This window comes from Ixodes scapularis, unplaced genomic scaffold (assembly GCF_016920785.2).
Source record: "Ixodes scapularis isolate PalLabHiFi unplaced genomic scaffold, ASM1692078v2 PGA_scaffold9__187_contigs__length_104089568, whole genome shotgun sequence".
Classification (NCBI taxonomy): domain Eukaryota; kingdom Metazoa; phylum Arthropoda; class Arachnida; order Ixodida; family Ixodidae; genus Ixodes; species Ixodes scapularis.
In genome coordinates, this window is record NW_024609884.1 from 35,532,328 (window position 1) to 35,558,953 (window position 26,626).

At 45.6% G+C, this 26,626-nt stretch overlaps 1 protein-coding gene across 1 annotated transcript in view; it reads right to left on the reverse strand.

Moving 5' to 3' along the window:
* LOC8030154 (BMP-binding endothelial regulator protein) overlaps positions 1–26,626 on the reverse strand; it is a 251,568-nt gene that overhangs the window by 16,941 nt on the left and 208,001 nt on the right. Inside the window, exons 9-10 of the mRNA XM_029971089.4 lie at positions 2,389–2,538; positions 1,185–1,341 (exon numbers count right to left, since the gene is read on the reverse strand). Coding sequence (XP_029826949.2) covers positions 1,185–1,341; positions 2,389–2,538 — 307 coding nt within the window. The remainder of the gene's footprint in view (positions 1–1,184; positions 1,342–2,388; positions 2,539–26,626) is intronic.

Genomic DNA, 26,626 nt, shown 5'->3' on the forward strand with positions numbered 1-26,626 from the left:
TAGAATAGCTTGAAGTACTTAATTGTACGACGAATAAACCGACTTAAAGCGCATGCCTGGTTTGCATTTTTATCTTCGTGCGAATACAGTCCATTCTAGCTTTTTAAAGACTGTGCTGAAAAAAAATAACACACACACACACATAACAAGCACCAAACTTGGTGCGTAATCTTGAAAAATAAAACCACAAAAACAAAAATAAGAAAACAAAAACTGCAATTGAACGGAACCAAAAATTTCAGAAAGCTGAGAATGCCTAGGCGAAATTAAAGCCCTAAAAAACGTCCTCCACACTTCCCTCCGAATAAACTCCGAAAACTCGGAACCCAATTAGTGAGTAACGTGAAGAAATAAATTATAATTTTTTTTTGTTTTTAAATGAACCTCACGGCTTTCTTTGGTAGTTTCTAAAGGGTGCAACTAGTGTCTGAGGGTGAATCTTGTTCCACGTTCCAATATACTAGCGTTCGTGTCTCAATTTTTATTTTACGTGCTCGGCTATGCCTGCTCAAAACCTTTGACCATGTGCATACACGTCTAGATTTTGTTTGAATCGCCAGAGTGGCATCAGTCATAAAAAATAAGTTCCTCTGCTTTTTTTTGCGTAAAACACAAACATTGTGATCAAAGTTAGTGTTTGCCTCGATTGGCGCATGCTGTAGTGAAATTTTGGCATAGATATTTGTTCAAATACCAAAGTAAATGATTAATTCGTCAAATATGTGAATATAATTCACAAACATCAAATAAACTGAAATTCCAAACAATCATCTTTAAAACCAAGTAATCAAGGTTCATACCGAATGAATTAAAATATCTTAAAAGTGCGAAACGATACATACGAAGGAAGGCAAACATAGAACACAGACAGTCTTTACTTAGTTTTCTTCTTCAGTGTCTAGTTCGTGCTGCGTACATCATTTAATTCACTGTGAACAAACTAGCACAAACCGAAGTTTCAAGTAAGATGAACACATGCGTGGGAACAAAAAGCTTTATCTAAAAAGTTCATATTTATTGGTGTCCCATAAAGATCAAATCTTCAGTCTAGTTTTTTTTTTTAAGTTTTGAAACACTCAATTTTTACTGACAATAGGAGAAAACATCTTAACATTTGTTTGATGCCAGTGTCATTTCAATTTTAGAGAATTTTATATGATTACAATAATTCTTAAATTGCTTACCTTCAACGCATGTTGGACAACATTTGCCTGGTGGTGTCACTAATTTCTTTTTCGGAGGACAGACAGGCGCTGTGATGCATTCCTCCACACCACAGCGAACCACACCATGATGGCAGGAACACTTGGTGCATTTCTTTAGCTTCCACGTGTCTCCGTTCTGAAATCCAAAGGTCCGTTCACTTTCATTTAGAACACTTAATTGAACTGACAAAATTATCCGTTGGATCGTTTTCATTTATACGCCTGAGGCGCTAAAGTCCTCATAATCGTTCCCTCAAACATTTGATTGGGTATGGTGAAGGGAAGGCACCATGAGGTAAGGTTTGTGGGAGGGCCATGTATTAGAGACGTGTAAGCGTAACAGAAAAGTTTCAGGAATTTTCACAATGTTAAGCTCTCCCAAAGTAGCACTATTGTACGCCCCCTCTCCCCTCCCCTTTGATGGTTGTAGAATTAATATCATAGAGACAGCATGTTTTTATAATAAATCGAAGCTAGGTAAATCTCAAGGTCAGCAGGTGGTGAGCTCCTGCCCCCTCACCCTTTGCTTCCAAGGTTTTAGAGTAACCACTGTGTCTGCGTTCATCAGTAATTCGATGGCCACCAAAAACTAACAGAAAGAGAAATACACACACCGTGAAAAATATCTAGGCATACTATGTGTTTTGCACTGCTTCAACGTAATTTCCTTGCAATTTCGACTGGGCTTTAGATCAGCTAATAGAAAGTCGCGTATAAATAGGGATCCGGAGTATACAATATTGGGGAAGTGTTGTGACCGCGTAGAAGTCCAATTAGAGGCTACGAAACTTCAGATGTGGGAATAACGTAAACATGCTTAATGTTTACGCTATTGTTTGGTTGTTGTGATGGCAAGCCATTGAGTACAAAACTGATAAACAAGCGCTGTCAAAACACGCATTTCCACTGCTGTCATAGTGGTTTGCGCAATGTAGTCTAGGTATTGCTCGTTGATTTTATGAAAGCGCCGAGTAACAGTAAAAACAACACTTCACTGTGCTACTCTGATGAACGATGGAAAAGGTTTTCTTGGCTCGCTAATGAAATGCCAGTGGTGCCAACTGTCCGCGCAAACACAAGGAGCATCAACAAACCGCCTGCGGTCACACAAAACACTCCCCTATTTAGACTTCATTACACGGATATACTATTACTGTCAAACCTATTTGCTGAAAGAACTCACATAGTACTTCTGGTTGTTGTAGTAACACATGGCTTTCTTCTCTTCCGGCCTCCTGCATTCGGAACAGCAGCTACCAGCGCTGGCCACTTGGTGTTCTGGAGGACACTGCAGCGGAGGACAGACCGTTCGCTGGCAGACAGTAGTCCCGTTCTGCGTGACAAAAATCGGAGATGCAAACGAAAAGTTTCAACACACGAAATGGTAAATAGAACACTAAGCGGAAATGAGTTACTATGCTTCTAGTTCATTTTATACGGAGTGTTTCACCGAACATCGACCAATTCATGTTTCCATAAAACGTCCGTATCAATACAAAAATAACATTGGTAACCTAGTTACTGTCAAGGAGCATATTTATTGAGGTGCACAACGTAAAGATAATAAAGTTTTTAATGCATAATTACCTCTTCAGTCAGTCTAAAGTAAACATATAGTTCCAATTAGAAACTTGATGGGCATCGTTGAAAGTCACAGTATCAATCGATATTAGGAAAATTTGGAGCGCGTGCTTTGCTTTTCTGCGTCCCGGAAATGTACCCCAATTTGACTGACCTGAGTGTTTTTTTCTGTTTCTAATATTATTTGAGTTCTCTCCCTGTCAACCTTGTGCCTGTTACACATGCGGTAATTATAGCGCAATACCACGTTTCGCACGCGCTCCAAGTCTTTCTAAAATCTACTAATTTAGTGGTTTTCGATTACGTTTATCAAGTTTCTAACTGGGAAAATATGTTTGTTTTCACAAATGAAAATATAATTATGGAAAACTAATTAAAACGTAATTATCCTATACGCCTTATGTATCTCACTGCACTGGACCTTCGGGACTGACAGAGACGGCAGCAACGTTTTTCTGGTCGATGCACAGTTTCACAAGGAAAAGCTTGGCCACGGTTCAGTGAAATACCAGGAAAACTACGGGTATTATTATTGTGGAAACATCCATATATTTTGATTTTCGTCAGTTAAGACCAGTAGTATAGCTGGTTACAAACTTGTCATTAAAAATTAAAAAAAAGCTTTATTAGGTAAAATGGCAATTTTTTGCATTTTTCGTCGTAGACCCTGTAGAGATAAGACCAAGAATTACACCCTTTTAGAGTACTCAGTTAATTTTACTAAGCAAGGTAACTAAATATGCCCGTGACCAAATATTTTAACAGCTGTCGACTTGCGGCGAGCCATCGCAAGTTTACGCAAATAACCAGCACAAAACATCCACACACAGGTGTTATAACTAGGGCAGGGCGTCGATTAAAAATTCAATCCGATTAATCGCCACTCTTAATCGATTGATTAGTCGATTCATCGGTTTCGGTTCATTTGGATGAATAATATATTTAAAAAAAAATGTCAAAATTACACTTTTTGCCTTTGCTGAATTTACGATAAGCGGCGCAATGTAGAATTAGAATTGTGAATAACCCGCGATATGTAGTTGAAAAGGGTTCAAAGACACTCATACTCAGATTATTAATTCACCTGCAGAGGCAAGGAGGTTCGTTGATTGTCTCCTGCAAGAGTGAGCTCCTTTGATTGTTCACAATAGTCCCTACTGCGCTAAACAGACACTCGAACGGCGTTGAAGTAGCCGGGACACATATAACCTTCTCCACTCGTTTGGAGTTACAAATGTCGCATCCCAGTTTACTTTAGGTCAGCATTTCACCTAAAGATTGCCCTTCATACAGGTGTACTCGTCCACGTTTGTGTGGTGAAAGCCTTTAATTTTTATTTTCTTATGGTTAGCCAAAATTTAACCAATTAACCGGTTAAAAATAATAGCGAATAAAGCATTAATAGATTATTCGGTGGGTTAATCGATCAACTGCCCAGTCCTAGTTATAACCCATGTCAGAAATAAATGTAAAAAAACGCACACTGCAAATAATACGAACCACAACAAAATACAACAACCTTACTCAAAAGTAAAACACAATGCGAAACTACACCGGTTCCACTTGATAAGCTCAGTGGCTCAATGTAGGAAAAAATAAAAATTTTAAAACTGCGTTGTATTAAAAAAAAAAAAAAGATATATATTAAACGTTGGAAAACTCGAACCAGCGTTACCACGGTTAGGGAAGGGCACATGCTGTCGAACTTCGTTTTATCTTTTCTTCGTCGGTCTGTCTAGGAGTGGAGACATCCTTTGTTGCACTCCGAGAAAATGTAAAGAAGACCGGACTCCCAAGGGCAACCGTTATGTTATCAAAATACACCTCCACATAGCGGCAATTACATGAAGTTATTCTACTCTCAAATTACCGACGTAATTTAAAAGTCCAATTAATGAAACGATTCAGCTCGATAAATACGGAGAAGCCATAATCTGACACTGCGTAGAATTCCGCACAAGCAGTAACAATTTATTTATTTTATATATTTATTCATTACATGTTACCCCGCAGTGCCAAGAGGCATTATTGCAGGGGGGGGGGGGGGGGGGAAGGTGTGAGGATACATTTGCACAAGAATTACAGTCGTGAAGTACAGAAACACACGAAAAAAAACAACAAACAAGTTCGCAAAAAAAAAAAAAAAGATTGTGTTGCAAAATTATAACACTTTAACTCATGAATCCACAATGGTATTAAGCTTTAGCCACCAATATAATTTTCCGTACAAGTAAAGGTATGAAGATACAAAGCACAGTGTTACACACCAAGCATTCTGAATACACATTCACAAAAGAGAAAATTCACTTCCCTTATTCCCAGCTATCACGTGACAGTTTATAAAAAAAAATTATAAGACGATGGAATTGAAACAGTTTCCTCTGCAATTCGTTCCATTGTTTAACGGTACTGAGGAAAAATGAGAACTTGAACATATTAGTCCTAGCTGAAAATTCTCTAATTTTTTTTGGAATGATCTAATCCGCGTGATAGAAAGTGTGGCAGTTCAGTGATTTTACTTTTATCCGGTCCTGTTTGATCATGATAGGTCCTATGTAAAAATTTTAAACGGAGGCGGCGTCTTCTAAAGTTCAGTGGTTCCCAGTCTAAGAGACGTTTTAGGGCAGTAACACTTTGTTTGAAGTTGTAATTTTTTGTAACGAACCTAGCAGCTTTGCTCTGGATTTGTACAATTTTCTGTTCTAGATAGCGTTCCTTAGGGTCCCAGAGCACGCAAGCGTATTCTAAAATAGGTCTCACACTAAAAATAAAAAGGGCGTTTTTTAAATTGGAAGGACAATCGCGAAAATTCCTCCTCAAGAAATTTAGCACAAGGTTAGCTTTGACTGTCATGTAGTCTACATGCGCGCTCCACGATAGGTTTTCCGAAAACTGAACGCCGAAATATTTTACTTTGTCCACCTTTTGTGGTGGGGTGCCATCAGTTGAATAGCTAAACGAAACAGGTTGTCATTTTCTGGTAAATGTTATATGATTGCATTTGGGAATATTTAAATTCATTTTCCATATTTCGCACCATCTTCTAAGGCGATCAATATCTTCCTGTAGCTCTAGACCGTCTGAATATGTCTTTATTTTGCGGTATAAGACGCAATCGTCCGCATAAAGACGAATGCTTGACGTAATGTCTGTAGAAATGTCATTTATGTATATTAGGAATAAAAGCGGCCCTAGCACTGATCCCTTTCTGCACTTTTAACAAGTTCGATGCACGTGATATTTCCATAATGTGCGCAATGTTACGTTATAGCTTTCTTTTTACTTGCACTGCGCTACACTGTTAAGCCGGGGTCACTGCTCTCATACATCATACAAAAGACAGCCTGCAAACACGAGTCACCGCAATATCCGTGGTTCGAATGCCGCGTGCCTAGTTTTCTTCTTGAACTCATTGCCATGCTGCATTTGAAGCACGGATCTCGCGGTGACTCGCGTTCGAATCTATGTGCAGACAGCCTCTTGTACGATGTATAGACCTTTCAAAAAAAAAAAAAAAGTCTCCCGGCTGGTTCCATTTTCAGTGTTCCTGCGTATTGCACGTGATTTGCCTGCGTGTGCTGGGCTCAGAAGATCGCACGCTGGGCTGAGGGGTTGTAAATATTGGAATGGTGTATAAGCAGTGTGACCCCAGCTTTAGTGCGAACACGACTTCGGCGCTTTTTGCATTTTATTTCGAAAGGCTACTGGCGGTGATCAAAGTGTACAACTTGGGTCAGCACTTTCCACCACTAGAGTAGTTTTGACGACAGTCCTTCAATACTGAGAGAAAAACAAAGAAACCCGGCGATAGCTTGTTCGCGTTGACAGTGTCGCGGACCGAATGCCATTCCACCGAGGAATTAGTGGATTTGGAAAGCGCGCGTGTGGAAACTTGCGGAGTGGGTGACACTCCCGACAGATGGCAGAAGCAGTCTTTGCTCTATTGTAGAGCTAGCTTGGAGAGGCTATGAGAGAAAAGGGGAGGCCGGAGACTCGAAGCTTGGGGGTCGGCTTGATAAGCTTTGGCACGATTGTTTCTCCTTCAGTAGCTCGCTGCATGCGACTCGGATGCATCGGCACTGGTGGAGCGAAGCGGCGAAGCACCAGCCAACGCACCAGCGCACAGCGCTTCAGTTCGTCAACAACTGGGGGCCATCCGTCTTCCTTGCGACGGGGTGGGTATGGGGTCTCGCTTCTAAAAGCGGCAAGGCCGAGGGTAGGGAGCTGTTTCACTAGAGACCCTCTGCGTTTAATCGCCCAATTTAATCCCAGAGTCAGGACTGCCTGAAACGCTAAGACCTTACCAGAAGGCAGCACTGGTGACCAAGGAAAGACGGGAACATATACCTGCAGTGTCTTTGCGTTCCTCTTTACTTATGATAGTATCCTTACTCTACTGAGAAAAGGAAGGCGACGAAGCCTTCTGAACAGGATCGCAGTTTCCTTGCTCCTGGATATTTTTCTAATTTGCTTTTTCTTTTTCTTTTTAAATTTTTTTTAGATTAGTTAGAGATTAATTAGAAATTAAAACTTCTAATTAATAACTGCACCTGGCAAAATTGCTCATCTACAGTGTAAACCAGTGTCGCCCCTACTGGCAGACCAACCTTACGCTGTATAAATCACTAAAACGTCCAATTTGATTTGAAATCAAAATTTGATTTGTACCAACGCTGTACTTCCAAACCACAACGGTATGTCTCGATGACCTGATTTTGGAAGGTGATGAACCTATGCAATCGGAAATCGCCACCGGGGATTCCCGAAATCAGCGGGACCGACGACATCATGCCCGAACCCTATCTTAGTCCTAACGCCGAGTCTATACATGACGACACGGCAGCATCGCAACTATCACCCGAAAATGAAGGGGGAATTCCCCTGGATCACCGCTTTCTATGCCAAGAATCGTAAACCAGCAGCAGAACCCTTCGAAGGTGAACTTTCACTAGTTACGGTTATTTTCAAACCAGTTGGCCAATTCGCTCCAAAAGAAATAATGACAATGACGCGCAACCGCATACGCTCTAATCGGAGTTCTGCATGCAAAACCGTGCAAATGTCGTTGCAATCGACGCGAAAACCAATCGTGAAGCACAAGAACTAGTGCAGATCACGAAAATAGGCAAAGTGGCAATGCGGCCCACTGCTCGCTCCACAAAGTCAATCCGCGGCGTCGTCCGAGTTTCAGTGGACTTCACTGACAATGAATTCACATTGCTATTGGTGTGCAAAGAAGCAGCAATCCTCACTATACAGAAGACTTGGGGCAACGAACCCTTCGGTCCTCGTAAACTTCAAAGGCTTGCAGTTACCGCACGTGGTCCATATGGGATTACTCCGCGTAACTGTGATGTCTTATACAGACCAGGTTTTGCTAGGAGGCCACAAGGCAGATAATTGCCCCAACAAAACCCGCTGCGGCCGATGCGGCGAACAGAACATGGTCGAAACGAATTGCTTGGTGGAAACCCCACGCCGTTACAATTGTGGTGGCGAGCATGACGCAATGCCATCAAAATGCCGAATTCGCGTCATGGAAACCGTTATCACGAGAAAGAGAGAAGCAAACTTTCAACGATCCCGGGCCGCCACACGCCACCAGGCGACGAGCGAGCGACGCAAGATTCGGCGGTTAACGGACAGATCAGCGAACAATGGTCACGTACCCTGAAATAAAACGCAGACTAGTTATGACAGCGAATTTTTCGCTACTCGGTTCCCAGCTGCTGGAGGTACTGCAGCTGCAGCGGCAGCTGCACTACCTAACTAGCAGCATCTAACTCAACCTAACAGCGTATAATTCAATTTGCGTTCTTCCACGGAACTTTCCCCTTTATCTATGTACCGGTTCTAGTTATTTATTATTTTCCTTTTCTTTTCCTGCCAGAGAGGCACTGTGGACCCTTTGGTATGGGCGTAATGCCCGCTCACAGTTGTCTTACCCTCCCGGGTTGAACCAACAAATAAACAAACAAATAAAAGCACCAAACCCAGCGTGGAAAAAGCAGAGAGCCTGCGACATAATCGTTGTCATCTGCAAAAGACGCCGAACATCCGCAGCGCAAGAGTACCTGGGTAATAACGCTATACGGGAGATAGTGTAGGCGAAAGCTCGCAACATCGCTATAATGACAGCTACATCAGAACCAGACATGTCCGTAACGCGTTACTATATAACTCTAAAAAAAGCCTGTGCATCTACTTTCCCGCACAACACTCTGAGAGCCAATCACCGCAACTTACGGAGGCGGCTCAGCGAATGAAGATGCCGAAACATAAGTTTAGACCAAAAAAAAAAAAATGCAGTCTGGGTTGTGACATTAAGCAATGCAAGCGTCTCCGACTACAAAATAATTGGACAAGGCAGAAAGTGAGGTTCCAGCAGGTACAGCGACAGGATACGTAACAGGAACTAGCTGGAATATGTGGAGAGGAAAAGGGACACATTGGGCATGAGTTTTAGTACACTCTTAAAAAAAAGGAGTCGCTATGACTCTCTTTGGCGGGTATTTGCGCGCCGCAGAATCGACTCCAGTTTGTAGAGTCCCTCGACTCTTTTTTTTAAAGAGAGTCGCCACGACTCCCTGTGGTGGGTCTTTGAGCGCTACAGATTTGACTCCTCCACGACTCCAGAGTCACTTGACTCTTATTTAAAGAAGAGTCCCGCGACTCTCATCACACTGGAGTCATGGTAGTGTATGGGCGACTCCACGTGACGTAGTCAACTGCGACTCTTTAACGACTCTTATCCAGAGGAGAAAAAGAGTCACACGACTCCTTCCTGGTAATCCCCGTGACTCTGTAAAAAGAGTTGTGAGGACCCTCCTTTTATGAAGAGTCCCCCGACAAAAGAGTCATGGGAGTGTATGAGCGACTCTCTGAAAGATAGTCAGTGCTGACTCTCACTTTGTCTGGAGTATAGCAGCCCTAGTCAAGTATCAGTTTGCTGAACAAAGGGAGGCATTGTGATCGTTAGGAGGCTTCTTGCCGCCTGCGAGGTTCAACTTGAATTTCCCTAAAACAAGGGTAGTAACATCAACTGTGTGAAAGTATAAAAGTTGAAATGAAATCTTCGATTCCACCTAAAAGAAGCAGTAACATCAATTGTCTGCAAGTGTAAACGTCGAAATGCAGAACTGATATCTTACAATTTCCTGTAATGAAACATAGAAAAATGAACGATGATGGTCTTAACGATGCTGAACTGAATGCTGCTCTAAAATTTATCATGAAACACAACAGAAGCTTTCAGGACAGCATTGTTTTGTTACATTGGAATTTGCACACAACAAAAAAAAAAAGTAAAAGTTTTTTTTTTAATCGGCAGCTTAACTTTCTATTAGTTTGATTATACTTATCATTTACAATAGGTTGTATATGTTTTTTATCACGTGTCTAGTCTATTGGCAAGAGCTGGTGGGAACGAGCATGTTCTGTTGCTTCATGCCTGCTTTGAGTGGACAGGTGGGTGGCAATAAATTGCAGGAATCTTGAAATTTAACAATAAAGATAGCTGTTTTCTTTCAGCTCATATCACTGCCATTTGTGCAAATGCAACTTCATGAGTCCTACCATGCAGGTACTGCAAAACAAGCCACAAGTATTTAAAACAATTACTTTATTAGAAACTAATGTGATACATATTGGCTCAAAAGCCTGCTTCGGCTTATCACAGGGGTTTTATCACAATAACTAAACAAATAACATCATAAGAAATAATACTAATACACAAAACTGGTATAACTATTAGACAAGCACGAAAATAAATTACAATGACAAGTTTTGTGAAGGCTTGCTTTGCCTGCTTGGTGTTGAGGATTAAATTAGAATAAAAAAAAATAACAAGTTTCCTAAAAGCTTTGTTTGCCTACTTGCTATTTTTCAAAGCTTTGTTTTTCTTTTTGTAGTTTCTTCTTCTATGGTTTGAATCCTCAGATCAACAGATGCACAAAAAAAAAATCTAACAGAAGTTTAGATACACAATGGAACACACAAACCTTTGTATTATAGCTGGAATATTCACCAAACACATATGGAAAACATTAAAACAGTAACTGTTATTGGTCATTATTTTTCCCTGTTCTAGGAATGTGCTCCGAGTGCTGTCACAACTTTCACAGCTCTTACCGAGATCTTTGTATTTTTTTACCCATGAGGTGCTCAAGCACAAAAAGTGTGCTTCGTCGATTACCCCCCCACATACTGACCTTTCTATGCTCAGTACATGGCTAATACCCGAGAGATTCTTGCTGAAAAGTCCAGGACGTCGATTCATAGGTCCTCGCAGACAACGCACATGCAGCCAGATGTCCATGGGTGCTTTCCAGTGAAAAGTAATGCCGGGTTCCCGAAAGTTTTTACTGTGTCCTGGGGGAAAAAAAAGCCAATGACAAGAAATAAGTTCTGGAAGTCAGACAAACTTGTAGGTGAGCAAAAGTAAAATTGTCGAGGACATGTTAAGAGCCCACAGTGTCATAGATGGAAAGTCCATGCAGCAGATTGAAGGCAAGTGAGGCAGACGCCCATTGCTGCCTTTCTATATTTCGCTTTCCCCAATTCTCACTTGATTGTGAAGTGTTTCGAACGGTGGAACCAGTTCATCAGGGTGTCTACCAAATTTCTGATTTCAAATTCCTTGACTTTTCTAGAATTTCCCTTGACTATTTTGATAAAAACTTCCTGACCACTTCTGGGTCAAAGAATCATAATTCGGAAACATTATTCAGCATAGTCGTGCCCATGCGCAACCGTCAAGCTTTGTTCCGTATCGCCGTTCCACTGCAGTGGTCATTTCCCCTGATGAAGCCAACTTTTTGACGATTTCCCTGGGAATTTCAGGTTGGCAGACATCCTGATGATGTATCAGGTTACAGATGGACACCATAAAAATGCAGACTATCACATTCAAAATTCTTTTAGCCATCAGGAGGAACCTAAAATATTCCCATGGAGAGAGATAGAGAGTGGAGGGGCAAGGGAGGCTGCTGCTGCTATTGTCTGCTTTTTCTTTTGAAAGAATATCAATTTAAGGCTCAAAGGGAACGTAAATAATAAATCAGTAAGTGCACTGAGAGCACTTGAAGCACAAGGGGCACGGTCCCTACTGAGGAAAGAGGGGAGGGTACCAAGTCTAGCTGAACCTGTTCTGCAGCACCCTGCATAAGCTAGGTGCTAGGCAAGCCTGGGGCTTATCTACTGAGACTGTCTAGTACAGTCAAAGAAAGCATTCTAAAATTCTTTGCTGGGCAAGCTGCTTCGTGGCTGCAACGAAAAAAAAAGAGTACATTAAGACAGGGACAAGGAAGGAAGGGAAGACTTTTTTTCTGAATAAAGTAGCTGGTAGTGAGTGCTTGTTTCTTCCTTTCTCGTCCCCGTCTTATTGTGCTCCCTTTTTAGTTGTAACGAAAGCAAGCCACGATGGAATTTAGAGAGGGCTTAAAGCTTGCTTTAACATCTGTGTGCATGTGAGGGAATGCTTCATGTACAAGGCCTACTACAAGGTAGTAATCATTACAATTTTCCATCTGAGTAACAAATTAATGCATCTCTGCACTACAAAGTATCCTATAACTTTTCGTATGCTATACCGATATAGGCATCTTTTGCATGCAGAAATGGCGGGACACTAAAACTAATAGTAATTTGTTTATCATCTTTGCTAGATAAATGTTTCTGAAGTTTGGCAGGAAAGAACTGCCTTCCAACATGAGCCCGAATCTGGTCTTTGGTTTGTTTTGAAGTCATGGCCAAGTACTCCTAATAAAATATTGAAATAACCAGTTCAGAAGACAGCGGATGATACTTATCTCATTTGGTCTCCAGCTTTAAAAAAAAATATGTTTACAGATTGGCATAGCGAAGACACCCTTTCAAACACATTTATCTTAAACAACCATAGTTACATGTGATTTATCTTTAGCTTGATTAGTTACATCGACCACGCAAACAGCCCGGCTTTCCTCCGCTCTTGTCCCTTCCCCTATCTTGTTTTCTTTTGCGAAGATCGGCATTGATAAGAATAGCGTAGGCACTGACGACAGCTAACAGAGCTTGTTAGTGGTTGTCCGCACAATTTAATCATAACAGTCTAACCCTCTTTTTTAAGAATGCAAACAAAAAGATGCTCTCCCACTGAAAATAAAAAGGAGTAAAGTGGATTAGATAATGACCATAGCACCTCTATACTCACAAAGTCTGCCAGTTCGACGACGGAGTCATAGAGTGCCTGGTCACAGATTTGGAGCGTGAGGATTTGGTAGCACAGAGCATTAAAGAGCCATTCCTCGGGGAACCTGGACGTCAGCACACAGCTTTTGCAGTGGCGAGGACCCAAAACATACTTTTTTCGTGTTTCGCGTCCGCTGCGGCGAGACTTCTCCGTTGTATCCCACTCCACCTTTTCCATTTCGGCGACCGCTTCTCGTGGCAATCTGCCAGGTTTTGTCAGTATAAAGGAGGTTATAATACGACATATACTGGTGCTCTGTAGCGGGCAGCCCCTTTGTCCACAGAACTCCGAGAATGTAGAGGTTATCTATCCTACCTGTGACCATTATCTGCAACTCACAAATTTCAGTGCTGCATTGGATTGTTTACAGCAAGGCATGCAAGTGAGTCATGTTTTTTTTTTTATCCGCAAAACTTTCAAATGGCCCAATTGTTTACCTCGGCAAAAACTGCACGGTTCGGGGCACAGCCACGCAGGCGGCAAGGCGTTGACACCAAGAGGTCCTGTTCTCTTTCCCTCGCTGGCTCTTGTGGTACCCTTGTCTCCGTCGACTGAAAGGAAAATCCCTTCAGTGTCGTGCATACTTGAGCCTCCACTGAAGCAAAAATGATTCCGTATGAACCAACTTGCCATTAAAGACCAAAGTTCACTTCTTCACTCTTATTTTCTGCCCACCTAATACAACGGTTTGTCAACAGGAACACCACCGTTAACTAGAAAACTCATTCGTAATGAAAGTCCTACGTAGTAAGGAATCATGTTCAAGGTCTAATTAAACAACAAGCATGGGCACTAAAGACACCCTCCTACATGGGTGGGTATTAGTGGACCCGATTTGGCTAACATTTGCAAGGCCTAGCTTGACAACATAATAAATGACATTGTTTCTGGTCACATTATGTTTTTTTTAGATGCCTTGGCATTAGTTCTGACCTTGGACTGGTTTTGAGCGCACCAATATAATGTTTGCAACTTCGCCATGGGAACCACGAAGTTCTTTCAAAACTAAATAGCAAGCTTTAAAATAAAATAACAAAAAAAGTTGTACAGATGCACGAATATTATTACCATTGTCTATGCCCTACCTGCTGGCACCTGTTTCCAGAAAAAACAACAAATACCAAAGTAATGCACATATTATACATCGTGAAGAGGCCTGCCGAGAACCTGATGAAATGCCAAGAACGCATGAACTGTTAAGTTTTCCGTTCACTGCATGGTTCTCTAAAGGCCCGTTCACACACTTGCGACCTCTTAAAACTGGGTTCCTTAAAACCTCTTACAACGAGAGGACACACTGGCGCCATCTATTGGGTAGCAGTGTAAACTTGGCGGTCCGGCATATTTACTATTTCTCTTGCATATTATCCTTTCTTTCTTGGCTCGAAAAACTTTTGTCAACGTTATAAACAAGCCTTTCTTACAGGTATTACACACGTTTGACCTCGGAAATTCCGCGAAACCTTCGCTCTTGTAAAATGCAGTTCCAGGGTCACCGCATAGATGGCGACAGAATGCCAGTGTGTACCCTCGTCCTAAGAATTTTTAAGAAGTTTTAACAGGTCTCGTCTCTCTCGGTCGTACTCGGTTGCAAGAGTGTGAACGGGCCTCAAGACTCAAGTTTTTGCCAACTGTGTTCATTTTCTTTAATCTTGGAAAGGGCTTCCAAGATAGCAGTGCCCATGTATCCTCCCGAAGTTGCTGTTGCATGCTTGGGACACCCTCGGAAGCTTCTGCCGTTGACTTTCGAAACCTGTGGACGCACACATACTGCGGTTCCATCCTCCAGCCAAGGCTACCCGCTTGCGCTTGCACAGCTTTTGCAGTTAGTTTATGCTGAGACGAGTTGAGGTATAGTGGCATTTGCACATTCAAGATAGCAAAACCCACCACATGTCGCTCCGAGCGGCATGATGATGATACCCAAGAGCTATTTCGCGTATGGTCTATAAAACCTATATAATGCACGATGCTGAACCTGCCAATTTCTACATAGTTTAGAGTCGGGAAGGCGGACATGCAGCAAGGCACGCACCTGCAATTGCATCCACTTTGACAGGTGTAATGGACTTCCTTCCCACGGCGCCATAATTCGTCACGCCTGGAAGGTTGGCCTGTCACACTCCTATTGACCAGGTCCTCGCCCTTGTAGAGGCACCGGGACAACAGGATCAGCAGCGCGAGTCGAACTTGGCCTTGCCTATGGCCCAGTCAAATTTTTCTTCTGGTAGGGAAACCCCGCCTCGGAGGTAACGCTGCAAGTGTAAAGATAATCATAAATAAGCAGGTGCTCAAGCAAGTTTTAGTACAGGTATAGTGCCTGGACGTATTCCCCACTGGTGCAATTACCATCTTGTTCCTCCCATGTATTAAGGGTTGTCCCAAGGAAGCAACAATGATGTTACAAAACCGAAAGTGTCATGCTGTCGAAAGTCTGTAGTTGGTCTTCAAACCTCTATGAAAAAGACAAGCGGGCACAAGTGCCGCTGTCATCATGTCATCCCAACTTGTTACTGTGAAGTGACTGTGGACTGTCGAGGCACCGTAAAGAATGGTGCGGCAAACACACCGGATGGCTAACCCCACCTAAAACCCCTTGACGAGTTTGTGCTAGTTTCGTAAGTGGCATCAAAGCGCCTGAGCAGGAGGCCCATGCAGGACTTGGAAGCAAATGGCAGTGTAGCCCTGAAATGAGAGGCACTTGGGAGTGAGTGGCAGCACGGCACTCACTCGTGGCACGTGTCTCTCGCTTTAAGACAATTAAGGCTGGACCGCATGCAAGTGATTTAGTGAGCAACGAGACAAGCATCGGCAACAGCGACGGAGATTTCTCACTGTCGCTTGTAACGCTGCTCGGTTCTTGAATTACTAGAAAACGTCGCTCATCACATTGGTCGCTTGCTCCTGTCGCTTTCATGCAGTGTGCCTCGTCGTGCGGCTGAGCGATAACAAAAAGGGTCGCCATCGCTTGTCCCGTCGCTCCCTTCATGGTCGTCAGCGCTTCAAAAATGTGAAGTGTGAAATTTATGTAGGGCTTTGTCCATGCCGGCTCTCAGACTGCTGGCAGAACTTTGGGTTTCAGTGAAATACGACCACATGGTTTCTCACTCTGCTTATGTACTGAGGAGGAAAGCTGATGAGGAAGTAGTTTAAAAATCAGTTCATGATCTTTTGAAGAAAGTTGTTCGAAACACCTCGTTTTCTGTTGTTTTTTTGGCTGTCTACAGTGCCGTCCGACGGCACTCCATCCGCGCCTACAAGTGCCATCCGAAAGAAAGTCGAACAGCACATGTATCCCTGGGGAGCTCGTTAACCAACCCCCCGCATACATTTATGCCGCCTCGCGGCAACAGTATGCGGCTGCTAATTACAAAACTATTAACCTACTTGGCCCCGTTGCACATGATGCCTCGCAGCGTCCAGCCCCTCTGTCCCACACCAAGCCCCGCTGTCCCCCATGTATACCTCCGGAAAGGGACGCCCATACCATTTTGTTAAAGGGGCCCTGCAATCATATTTAAGCGTCTACCTTCTTTGCGGTTTCCACGTCTCTTGGGGTTCGGGCAAGCCAGCGGGCACGGAGAGAGTAACTAAATATCAGTGAGTCATATTTTAACCGGAAGACGCGGAAACCTCCTCCACCTACGAGGGCGACCCGCACTGCCGAAAGCGCGCAATATGTGACGTCTTTGGTCCTGGGCTTACTACTGGTCAGAGCCGCTAAAAGCTTTTTTTTTAGTCGAAATACAAAATATAAGTGTCGCGAACCGTTTCAATTATGTATAAAAGTAGTTTTTGTTCGGTAATTTAGATCAGAAAAGAAACAAATGCAGTTTATAAAGTACGGAAACAAGAAAAGACTCGTCGACAAACCCGCCACCAAGCGGCGGAAAAAACGGCGCATACTAGAAAAGGCTTGTGGGATGAGGCTCCGACGAACAGCGAGCGTAGAAAGGTCCCGGATGTACGCGGCGGCGCTGCGGTCGTATACCGGCTCGAGGATCCGACCGGTTCCGAGCGTTCCGAAGGCTTTCGGCGTGGGCTTGGCTGGCGATTTGGCCATTTGGCGGTATGGCAGCGCGAAGTGGCTCCCGTTCTGAACTGATCTTTACACCGTGTTTGCTGTAGTTTGTGGCCAATGAAGTGTTATGCCAAATTAGTCCTTAATCACGCAGCAAATGCAATGCAAGCCGCCCTGGCCACCCGCCTCATACAGTTTATCCAGAACATGCTTTAGTGGCGCCCCCTCGAGCCGTCGACACGGAGTGCGGCAGCCGTGAGCGCTCGATGAGCTCACTACTTCTCTAGTTCACGGCCACTCAAGCCAGGACCTACGACGTCATGAAGGAGGTTATGTTTTGTTTGTTTTTGTAATTCTAAATTTCCTATAACTTTTAAAATAAAACGAAATTTGAGAAAAGATTAAGTTACTACGTTCAGTACGCTCAAGTCGGTGCAAATTAAAAACCAGTCAAAAAGTTGTTGCAGGGCCCCCTTTAAGCAAAGTTTCGTCGACATCCTTTTTTTTTCCCCCAGTGTTAATGGTAAAAATGAAATGACGTCAATATCGAAAAATGCCTCGACGAAACAAAATGTTCGAGAAAAAGATTTTAAAAAGTAAGCCCACACTGTGGATCGAATCCGGGTCCGCTGCCTATGAGGCGAGCTACGCCACAATTTCCAATAAGCTATGCTACAACTTCGAAAAACTCGTTTTGACGATTCGCTTTGCATAAGACATTCGGACGACACTTGAAGACGCGAGTGGAGTGCCATTGCACGGCACGTGAACGTTCTGCAAGAGTGCCGTCGAACGGTACACGAAACTACATTATATATAAATATATATATATATATATATATATATATATATATATATTTGTAATTACTCAATGCACGTTTTTTCTCTCAACCTTCACAATAAACTACAGCCAGAGGGCTAGCAAATAAGTGCAACATATACAGCATTTTGTATAAAAAGTTCGTGCCCTTATAGTCAAAAAAGAACTCTTCGCAAGCAACATCATCAATGCAGAGAATCGAACCTGAATTCGAACACCCGCAGTGACAGCAAACGGGATGCAAATACGAGCGCCAGCACGTAATGGGTACCTTTAGCAGTCATGGCTTCCGCGAAACACACCGCCTAGTTAGGTGGTACCAAGGCGCCACCCGATTCGTAGAACTCGTCTTGTCCACCGATCCACGAGATAAAGCTCCCGATACACTTACGAAGTCCCGTCCCCCTCTGGCTTCGGTGGGACCTTCGCCTCTGTGTGCGTTCCCGCAATCTGACTGCTCGCTCAGTGACAGGTCGGTTGCGGGACTTCCATGGGAAAAGCTTGAAGGTCATCCCATGCGCAAAGCACGTGTGCGACAAGGAGCCCCACACGTTCGCCGCGTTCGCCTTCACGCTTCCTGCACACACACACAAAGACACTTCACAAACGCTCCGAAAAGAAAGCACTGAAAAAGTCAAGCGAATAGGCGAGTACTCACCAAGTAGACTCAAACCCACAGCTGGTTTCATGGGCACGGCGGCACCTGGGACACTTTCTGTTTTTCGGAGAACGTTCTTCGATGTTTTTTTGGGAAGCCTAAAGCCTAAAGGTCTGAAACGGCTAAACTGAACCTTGGCCTGCCTCAGCTTGGTTTTATTTCAACATGGCGGCGACAATCGTTGCGTGCTGTGTCGTGCTCAAGCTATTTTCTGTGCATTGGTCGTCCTGTTAGCCACCTCCTGCAATCCACATGAGCCGCAAGCATGCTGTCGGAGTTATGTGTGCCTGTCGGAAAGAATATACAGTCTCCTCGGAAGCAAGGCTGCTACTAGGGCTGCTCGGATCGTGGCTTGGACGTCGTCGGCTCCCACGAACCGCGTCCGCGAGCCTCACGTCGTTTGCTTGGTTCCTTTACGTTTCCGGCGATGAATCCCCCAGCCTTGGCTTCATCCCTCAGGACCTAGCTGGTGAAAAACAATCTACGACAACGCGGCGTCTTTAGATTGCGATTGCTACGATCGGTGGCTCTTAAAACCTCAGTGGCCCCCTTCAATTGTGTGCTCTGTGTGTGTGTGTAGGCGTTGTAAAGAGAGCTCTTCGGTGTGAGCGCTCTTACCTTCACAGTGTGCAAACTCTTCGAATGGTTATTCAACAGGCGGCGCTGCGAGACACGAGCCTTCGGCGTTGCTTCAACTCGCAGTGTGGTGGTGTGGTTCTCAAAATGGGCACTTATACTCATTTTCATACATACATAGCGTGCAAAGCTGTCAAAGGTACTGAAGTGGTGCGCATGAAAATACAGGGAAAAAAAAAACGAAGTGTCTAGCGTTACGTCCAAATCTCCGCCTTCCCTAGGTTCACGGGGGAGAGAGAGGAGGGCGGGGGGAGTGCTCCGTCCGGACGTAATGCTAGCCACAGCGAAAAAAAAAAAAAAAGTGTTCCTGGGCGCGTTTTGTGGACGAGTGGTAGGGCAGCTCTGGCGATACCGACGTCTCGGCGGCAGTGGTTCGAACCCACTAGACGCGCAGTTTCTTTTTGTTTGTCTTTTCTTCTTTTTTAGACATATTTTTTGTGCAAGATTGTGCGCATTGCCGAACTGCATATTTCAATTCCCCCTTTCTTCTTGCTTTTTATTTATAACTCGCCGAGAGGCCACATTTCTACCATCTGCTCTGCCACTTTGCAAGTGTTATTTGCCTCCAGCACCGAGTTATATTTTTTTTTCGTGCAGCGTCGAATGAGGAATCTCACTGATAGCAGCCTTGCCCCAAAATTTATAATAGGACGTTAATCGACAATAGTTGTGGCCTGAACAGTTTACTTTAAAATAGCTGTCAAGGGTAGGAATCCCCCTCTCGGGGTACTTGCGATGCACCTTCAGGCGAATGTCGTTGTGTGTGAATTCGGCATGCTTGACAGTCCCCGTGCTCGAAACTTCTACATGGCGAGGTTTTCGCTTCGGGACGCTAGCTTGCCAGATAGACACTGCGCCTTGTACTTCGCGACAGTACGGGCGCACACTCCGGTGTTGTTATTGATTGTCTCCAGAACTTCACGACCGACTTCTCCGGGAAACGCGTTCTTGTACTTGCGTACACGTTGGCGATCACCTGCTTGCACTCTTTCAAGGTCTGCGCACAACGAATCTTCGAAAATATCCGAGCAGAAGAGGTACTTGAGCTTGTTGCGTAAGATGCCATCTTCTCAAAACCAGCCAGTGCCACACAACCCGAAAACCCGCAGCGGCTGCCGCACGGACGAAAACGAAAACAATTTAAAGTAGTTTACATTATCTTTTCCTTTTTATTGAAAAATATTTGTGCTTCGTCGAAATCATAACACCACTATCAGTTGCTAGCTCCAAGGAGGCACATTTTTCGACTTTTTTATAAGTGTTTTCGCAGGGGACGCACTATTTTATGGGGTGAACGTAGACACGGTCGGCGATGCAAACCGGTGCGCTAGCTTTGACTGCGCTGCATGCTACGTATGAAACGGAGTATAGTCTTGAATAAGCTTCTGCACCTTCACTCACTCCCAGGGACGCACCCCATGACAGTTCTAGAAATATGTAAAATGCAGACGCAGGATTCGGTTTCGAATAATATGCACGACGCGAAACTTGTTGAATCTCGTATAAAACGAATTCTCAAAACGAGTACTCGCAGGTATAGCTATGTGGAAAGATGCCCGCTTCTTACGGAGCGAACCCAGGTTCAATGCAAAAAATAAACATACTTTTTTTTTTTTTTTACAATTATTCTTGAGAAAAATGAATGTCGACAAAACTTCGTGCATTATGTTTTTCCTTTCCTTTTTAATTTTTTTTGCACAATTATTATTGAAAAAAAAAAATGTCGACAAAGCTTTGAACTAAATGGTGTCCGACTCCCTTTCTAGAGGTGCATAGGGAAACGGCGGGGCTTGGGTTGCCGGCTGGACGCCGCAAAGCAGCATTCATACTGTTTTTTTTGGTAGGGCAAATGCTGCTGACCTGTGACTCCCGTTGAGAAGGGGAAGAGTCAAAACAGAGTCGCACGAAAAATGTACTCTCTAAGAGAGTCGTGAAGTGTCAAAGAGAGTCATGGAAGCAGTGACTCCCTTTGGACTCCTAATTTCCCTCTGTCCCGCCTGTCCCTAGCACAGCTGAGGACAGGCGGGATAGAGGGAAATTGGGACTCCTTCCCGTGTGGACTCGGCCCAATGTCTCAACCCTGTCTCCCAGTGGGTCCGGTGCTGGGGTAACGCCGACAAGGTTTGACCAGAGGAGAATCGGCGACTCCCTTGCCAGGGGGAAGAGGCAGAGGGGTGATGTTTTTAGTTCTTTGTTTGCCCGATTCCCTGAAGGTAATCTTGGTGATATTCCACACTGCCCGGTGATAGTTAGGGGGAGAAAATTGGTCTTAGAAGGGCGGGAGGAATCACATGTTTTTGTCTTTTAGGGGCGAAGCTCCTTAGGGTCTAGCCTTGTCCGTCCGGCGTCCGTGCTCACATCGATTGCCATCCCATCTGGCTTCTTAAAAAAAGAAAAAAAAAGTTTAAATGTTTGCGCAGTCGACAGGATTCAAACCTGTGCGAGGAGACCCCAATGGATTTCTAGTCCATCGCCTTAACCACTCGGCCACGACTGCGGGACGAGTAGGGGGCTCTGAGATGTGGTAGTAACTCAAGAGCTGGGGATGTCATGGATGAAACGTTGCATGCAGCCGCTCAACGTCTCTACAGGAGAGGGCGCTGCGGTCAAATGCGTATATAATCGCGTTAAATATTGCAAGCATTGGCGCAACGTTTATAGACGAGAGGGCGCTGCGGTCAAACGCTCAAATGCGTATAAAACCACGTTCCATATCACACATTCTCTTTCTGACATGGATAAAAACGAACGAAAAGCTCGGCATGCTGCGGCTCAGCGTCTACGCAGACAGGAAGCTGCTCCGCAGAAGATAAAAAAAACCCAAAAAAACAGCACTATCAGCACTACCTATGAACAAAATCAGTTTCATCAGCACCACCAGAGCTTCGCCCCAATCAACATCATTCACCACGTGGAGATGCGGTCATTTTTTTTTTTAGACTTAGGCTGGGTGGTGCAAGCTACCGCCCGTTACAAAGGGTATAGCCATTAACGTCCATCCATCCATCCAGCGTGTCGTTTTGCATTGCTTCATGTCACAACTCAGACGGCGTTTTTTGGCGGTGAACCTAACCTAACCTAACACAAGAAGGGGACGAAAGCTGATGAAGGCTATAGACAAAGCCGAACTTCCGCTCCTGAATCAACCAATGGTAGCGACACGAGCAACGGCTACGGAAACACAACACGACACCACGCCGGACCTCACGTGGGCGTCACCGAAAATTAAAGCATCGTGCCAGGCCCTTCCGGACTGCATGGCTATACATACCGACCGCTTTCCAATCCCTCTTCACACAAACAATCTCCCATTTCTAGACGGACCATCGAAGAGAACAGTCAATATGACGAAGTGGGGCGACTTCCGTGCGCGCTACATACAGACGTCGGGGACTTTCATCCAGAAGATCCAACAGGCCAAGAAAGGTGCCACGCAAACCGATCGAATCGGACCCGGAAATCCAGTCCCAGATCTTCACCTCTTCAAGGCGAAGGCAGTGAGGCTACGAGAGCAGTGTAGCCACCGACGAGATAAAACTTCCACACGAGTGCGCAGTGAATACCACAGAGCAATAGCTCGAGTGCGAAAATATACGAAACATATGCGGCGCGAACAATGGCGAGAACTCTGTGCAACGTTCTCTGCAACGATTCACTCAGCAAAGATGTGGCGCGTGGTGAACGCTATGGATGGCACTCGACCGGCTAGAAACGCCGTTCCATCGCTTGCACTTAAACTCTCCCCCGAAAGCTGGCGGAACTTCTTGGCTTACAGTTCTTCCCTATACAAGCACATACAACGAGCCCAGAGAAGAAACCATCCCCAACCACACCCAGCGTGCACGTAGGCCCGATAGACGAACCCTTCACGCTTTTTAAGTTCCATTTCGCACTAGAAAAGAAAAACATAAAAACCGTACCGGGGCCGGACGGCATTGAGTACTCAGTACTGAAGAGCCTGCCGGACGAGGGGCTGGAAGAACCTCTGGCATTGAACAATGATGTCTGGGCAACCGGAGAAACACCGCAGGTATGGAAAACCTCGACGATCACGCCGATCCTCAAGCCGGGGAAGCCGATTGACTCGCCGAACGAACGGCGGCCCAACTCCCGCACCTCCACCGAAGCCACGATCTTTGAGCACATGGTGGCACGGTGCACCCCAAGGCACCGTCCTCAGTTTCCTCTTATTCAACGTTCTTATATCAGATTTACCGGGCCCGCTTGACCGGGTCGAGCACGTGGGCCACTCCCTGTATGCCGTAGACGTATACTATCTGGATCCGATCGGGCTCTATTGGACAGCAGCAAAATGCCATTCAAGAGGACCTGGACCCGTCTCCAACGATATCGCCATACATCGTATTCGGAGGCAAGCATGCACATAAAGAGGCGACTCCGCTTCTTCAGGCTCCCCTTTTCGAGGATCAGCCGCTCCCACAAAAAGAGTAAATCACCGTCCTCGGCCTTCCCATCGATACCAGCAGCAGCAATCAAGGAGGGGTGCACGACTCTCCACAACCTAATCGCCTGCACTGCAGGACGATAGTGAAGGAAATCGGAGAACACGCTAAAGCTCCTGAACCGCGAGGTGTAGTATGACGTCGCGAATACTCTATCTCTGCGATGCCCTTCCTGACGTTCACAAGACTCAAAGAGACAAGTTAGAGGCTCTCAAATGACGTGGCGCGCGGACGGCCCTGGGGCTATCGATGGACACTATGACAAAATATCTCTACAGGGAGGCCTGTCTCAACACTCTCAGCGACTGGTCACATTATGTTCGCCTCAGCCAAGTGCAACGTTTGTCACCAACGAAGCCGGGCCGAGCCATTCTCGAACTCATTGGATACCAGCCCCAAGCGCCACTCCTACCGTACCCCGACCCACCCTGGATGTCGGACACTGCCAGCGTGGATTCCATTCCTGCACGTCGGAGACGGCGACCCTAATCGCCGGGCTAGTCAAGTCCGACGCCATGCCCAAAGCGCAACGGTGGAGTAGAAGTCGCACATATATATACAGAGGCCTCCATCGGCCCTCGTTCGACGGGCATCGCCTTCTGCACAGAAGACGAGGAAATAAGTGCCACGAGGCGATTAAGGATACACATAATTCCAACGAGCGCCCAGCTTCTAGCCATAGAGGCCGCACTCGAATATGTGGAGTAGAGAACCCGACTTTTCGCCTTTGCCACAGTGGCCGGACACACAGATTGCCAAGCGGCGCTCCCAGCCAAGCAGAAAACCTCCTTGATACCGCACCCGTGGTGTGAAACACCCACACAATGCTGGACCGCCTCGCATTCGAGCATGGGGAATCCACGTTCGTGGTGGGTGCCGGGACACGCGGGAGTGAAGGGCAACGAGCGGGTCAATCGGCTCGCACGGGAGGGAAGACACAATGAAGGCCACCCACCACGTTGCACTCCACGTGCGCGCTGCCACGACGGCAGGCTCTCTCCAAGCAGCAACGGACGAACACGATCCCGACCTCAGTGATGTACGCACTGCACTTAAAAAGGACCGTAAACAATAGCATCTCAGACTGCTGCTAGAGATTCCCCCAATCCCTACAACCATCACCAAGTGGGAAATTGTCACCCTGCATAGAATACGCACCGGCCACGGCGGTAACTCCCGCCTAATGATACGTATATCGACCAGATCAGAATGACCCAACATGCCGGTACTTTGAGGCGTGGGCCACGCAACATAACTTGCTATTGGACTGCCGTGGCCTGGCTACCCACCGTCACGCGCCCGGCAGCAACTCAGAGGCAGCGCGGAACGCCCATAAGCGCTACAAGCCATTGAGTGGACTCTCCCGACATGGCCCCCACCACTACAAAGAGCAGCTTACAACGCACTCCTTTCCTTCATCCGATCTGCTGCCATTAAACCCCTCTTTTAACCCCTCCCCCCCTCCCCCCCCCCCCCTCCCTCGACCCGACGGTGTATCAGGAACGACGACGTAATACCATCATGGCGAGAGCAGCGACATATCACTTCATCGTCTATGTACATCTCGCGCCGGCATATCCCGATGGACCCCCCTTTCTTTGCTGAGTGAGCAGGAATGCCGTATACTTGCGGGCTCAAGGAATCTGCTTAATGTTTGTGGCGTATCCCAGCTGACGGGACGGTTGCCTCAAACGCGCTGAGGTGCGAACAAGGGCCCGAATCTGGACACTTGGCGGAAAAAATCGGAGAAATACGGCGACCGTGATTTGACAACGTCGCACTTGACCTTGGCGCCGGCAAATCCTAGCCGCCGGATTTCTCGCCGACTTTTTCGCCCAGTGTCTATTGGCGACGTGCGCGACCGAAAGCGTCGCTGTGGTCGGCCTTCCACCATTGGCCCAAAAGCTGACTATGACATCGACGGAGATAAGAGGAATGAAAGAACTTTAATTTCGACGGTGTTGGCAGTGTTGCTTTGAGAGCGCTATGATTTCAGGCTTCCACCATGCTATTTACAAACACCATCGAACTTGTTGTTCGCAAGGTAATGACGTCACAAGGGGGAACCATAGGAGGGCGCCACCAAAACATCTCGCCGCTATAGAGCCCCTAAAATGCCGGTGCGGTGTTCTTGCTGTCGTATGGGTGACATGTGGTTCAGTTGCAGACGAAGTTGTCGGTTTTACCGCTGTACTCACCGCACTCTGCTGCGTTTCCTTATATAAAGTTCGCTTTTCAGCGTCGTTATTAGACTCCTCGGTTCCTTCTGAACGGTCCGTCCGGAGTATCGAAGTCTTCGGAGGAGGGCAGAAGGTGATTCCGTTGTAAGATCTCGGTGCTACCGACGTCTCGACTTGAGCTTCCATTGTCCAACCGTCATCGTGTCGTGCGCTGACAACGTCTCCAGGTTGCAACGACGAGAGGTTTTGTCCATTTATTTTTGTTTGTTTATGTTTCTGAACAGTATCGTAGTGGTTTTTTGTGAAGTCAGGTATCCTGGAACAGATCCGGCGACTCATCAGAAATTTGCTAGCTGAATTTTCTCCTTCTAATGGTGAGGATCTGTAAATAACAAACCCAGGCAGACATCTTTGTTTGCGTGATTGGTTTTCTTAAATAACCTCTTTATAATTTGTACACCCCTTTGGACCAGACCGTTGGACTGTGGGAATCCTGGGCTCTAGGCAACGTGCTCAAATTCATACTTTGAGGCGAACAACAAACTGTGTCCCGTTGTCAGAGCGTACCTGCAGAGGTATCCCATGCCTCGCAAATATACTTGAAAGTTTGTTGACCACGGTGGTTGCAGTTGTATCCGGTAGAAGTTCTGATGGGAAGTTCCAGCAGGCGCCATACACCACAAGGTATGACCTTCCAGCACACTGGCAGAGGTCTACTCCCACACGTTACTATGGTTGGCTCAGCGTAGGTCGCATCATGATCGAGCGCTTCTTTTGGTTGATGATACGCATATGTTTGTATGTCACGCAGCGGCTGATGATTTTCTGGAT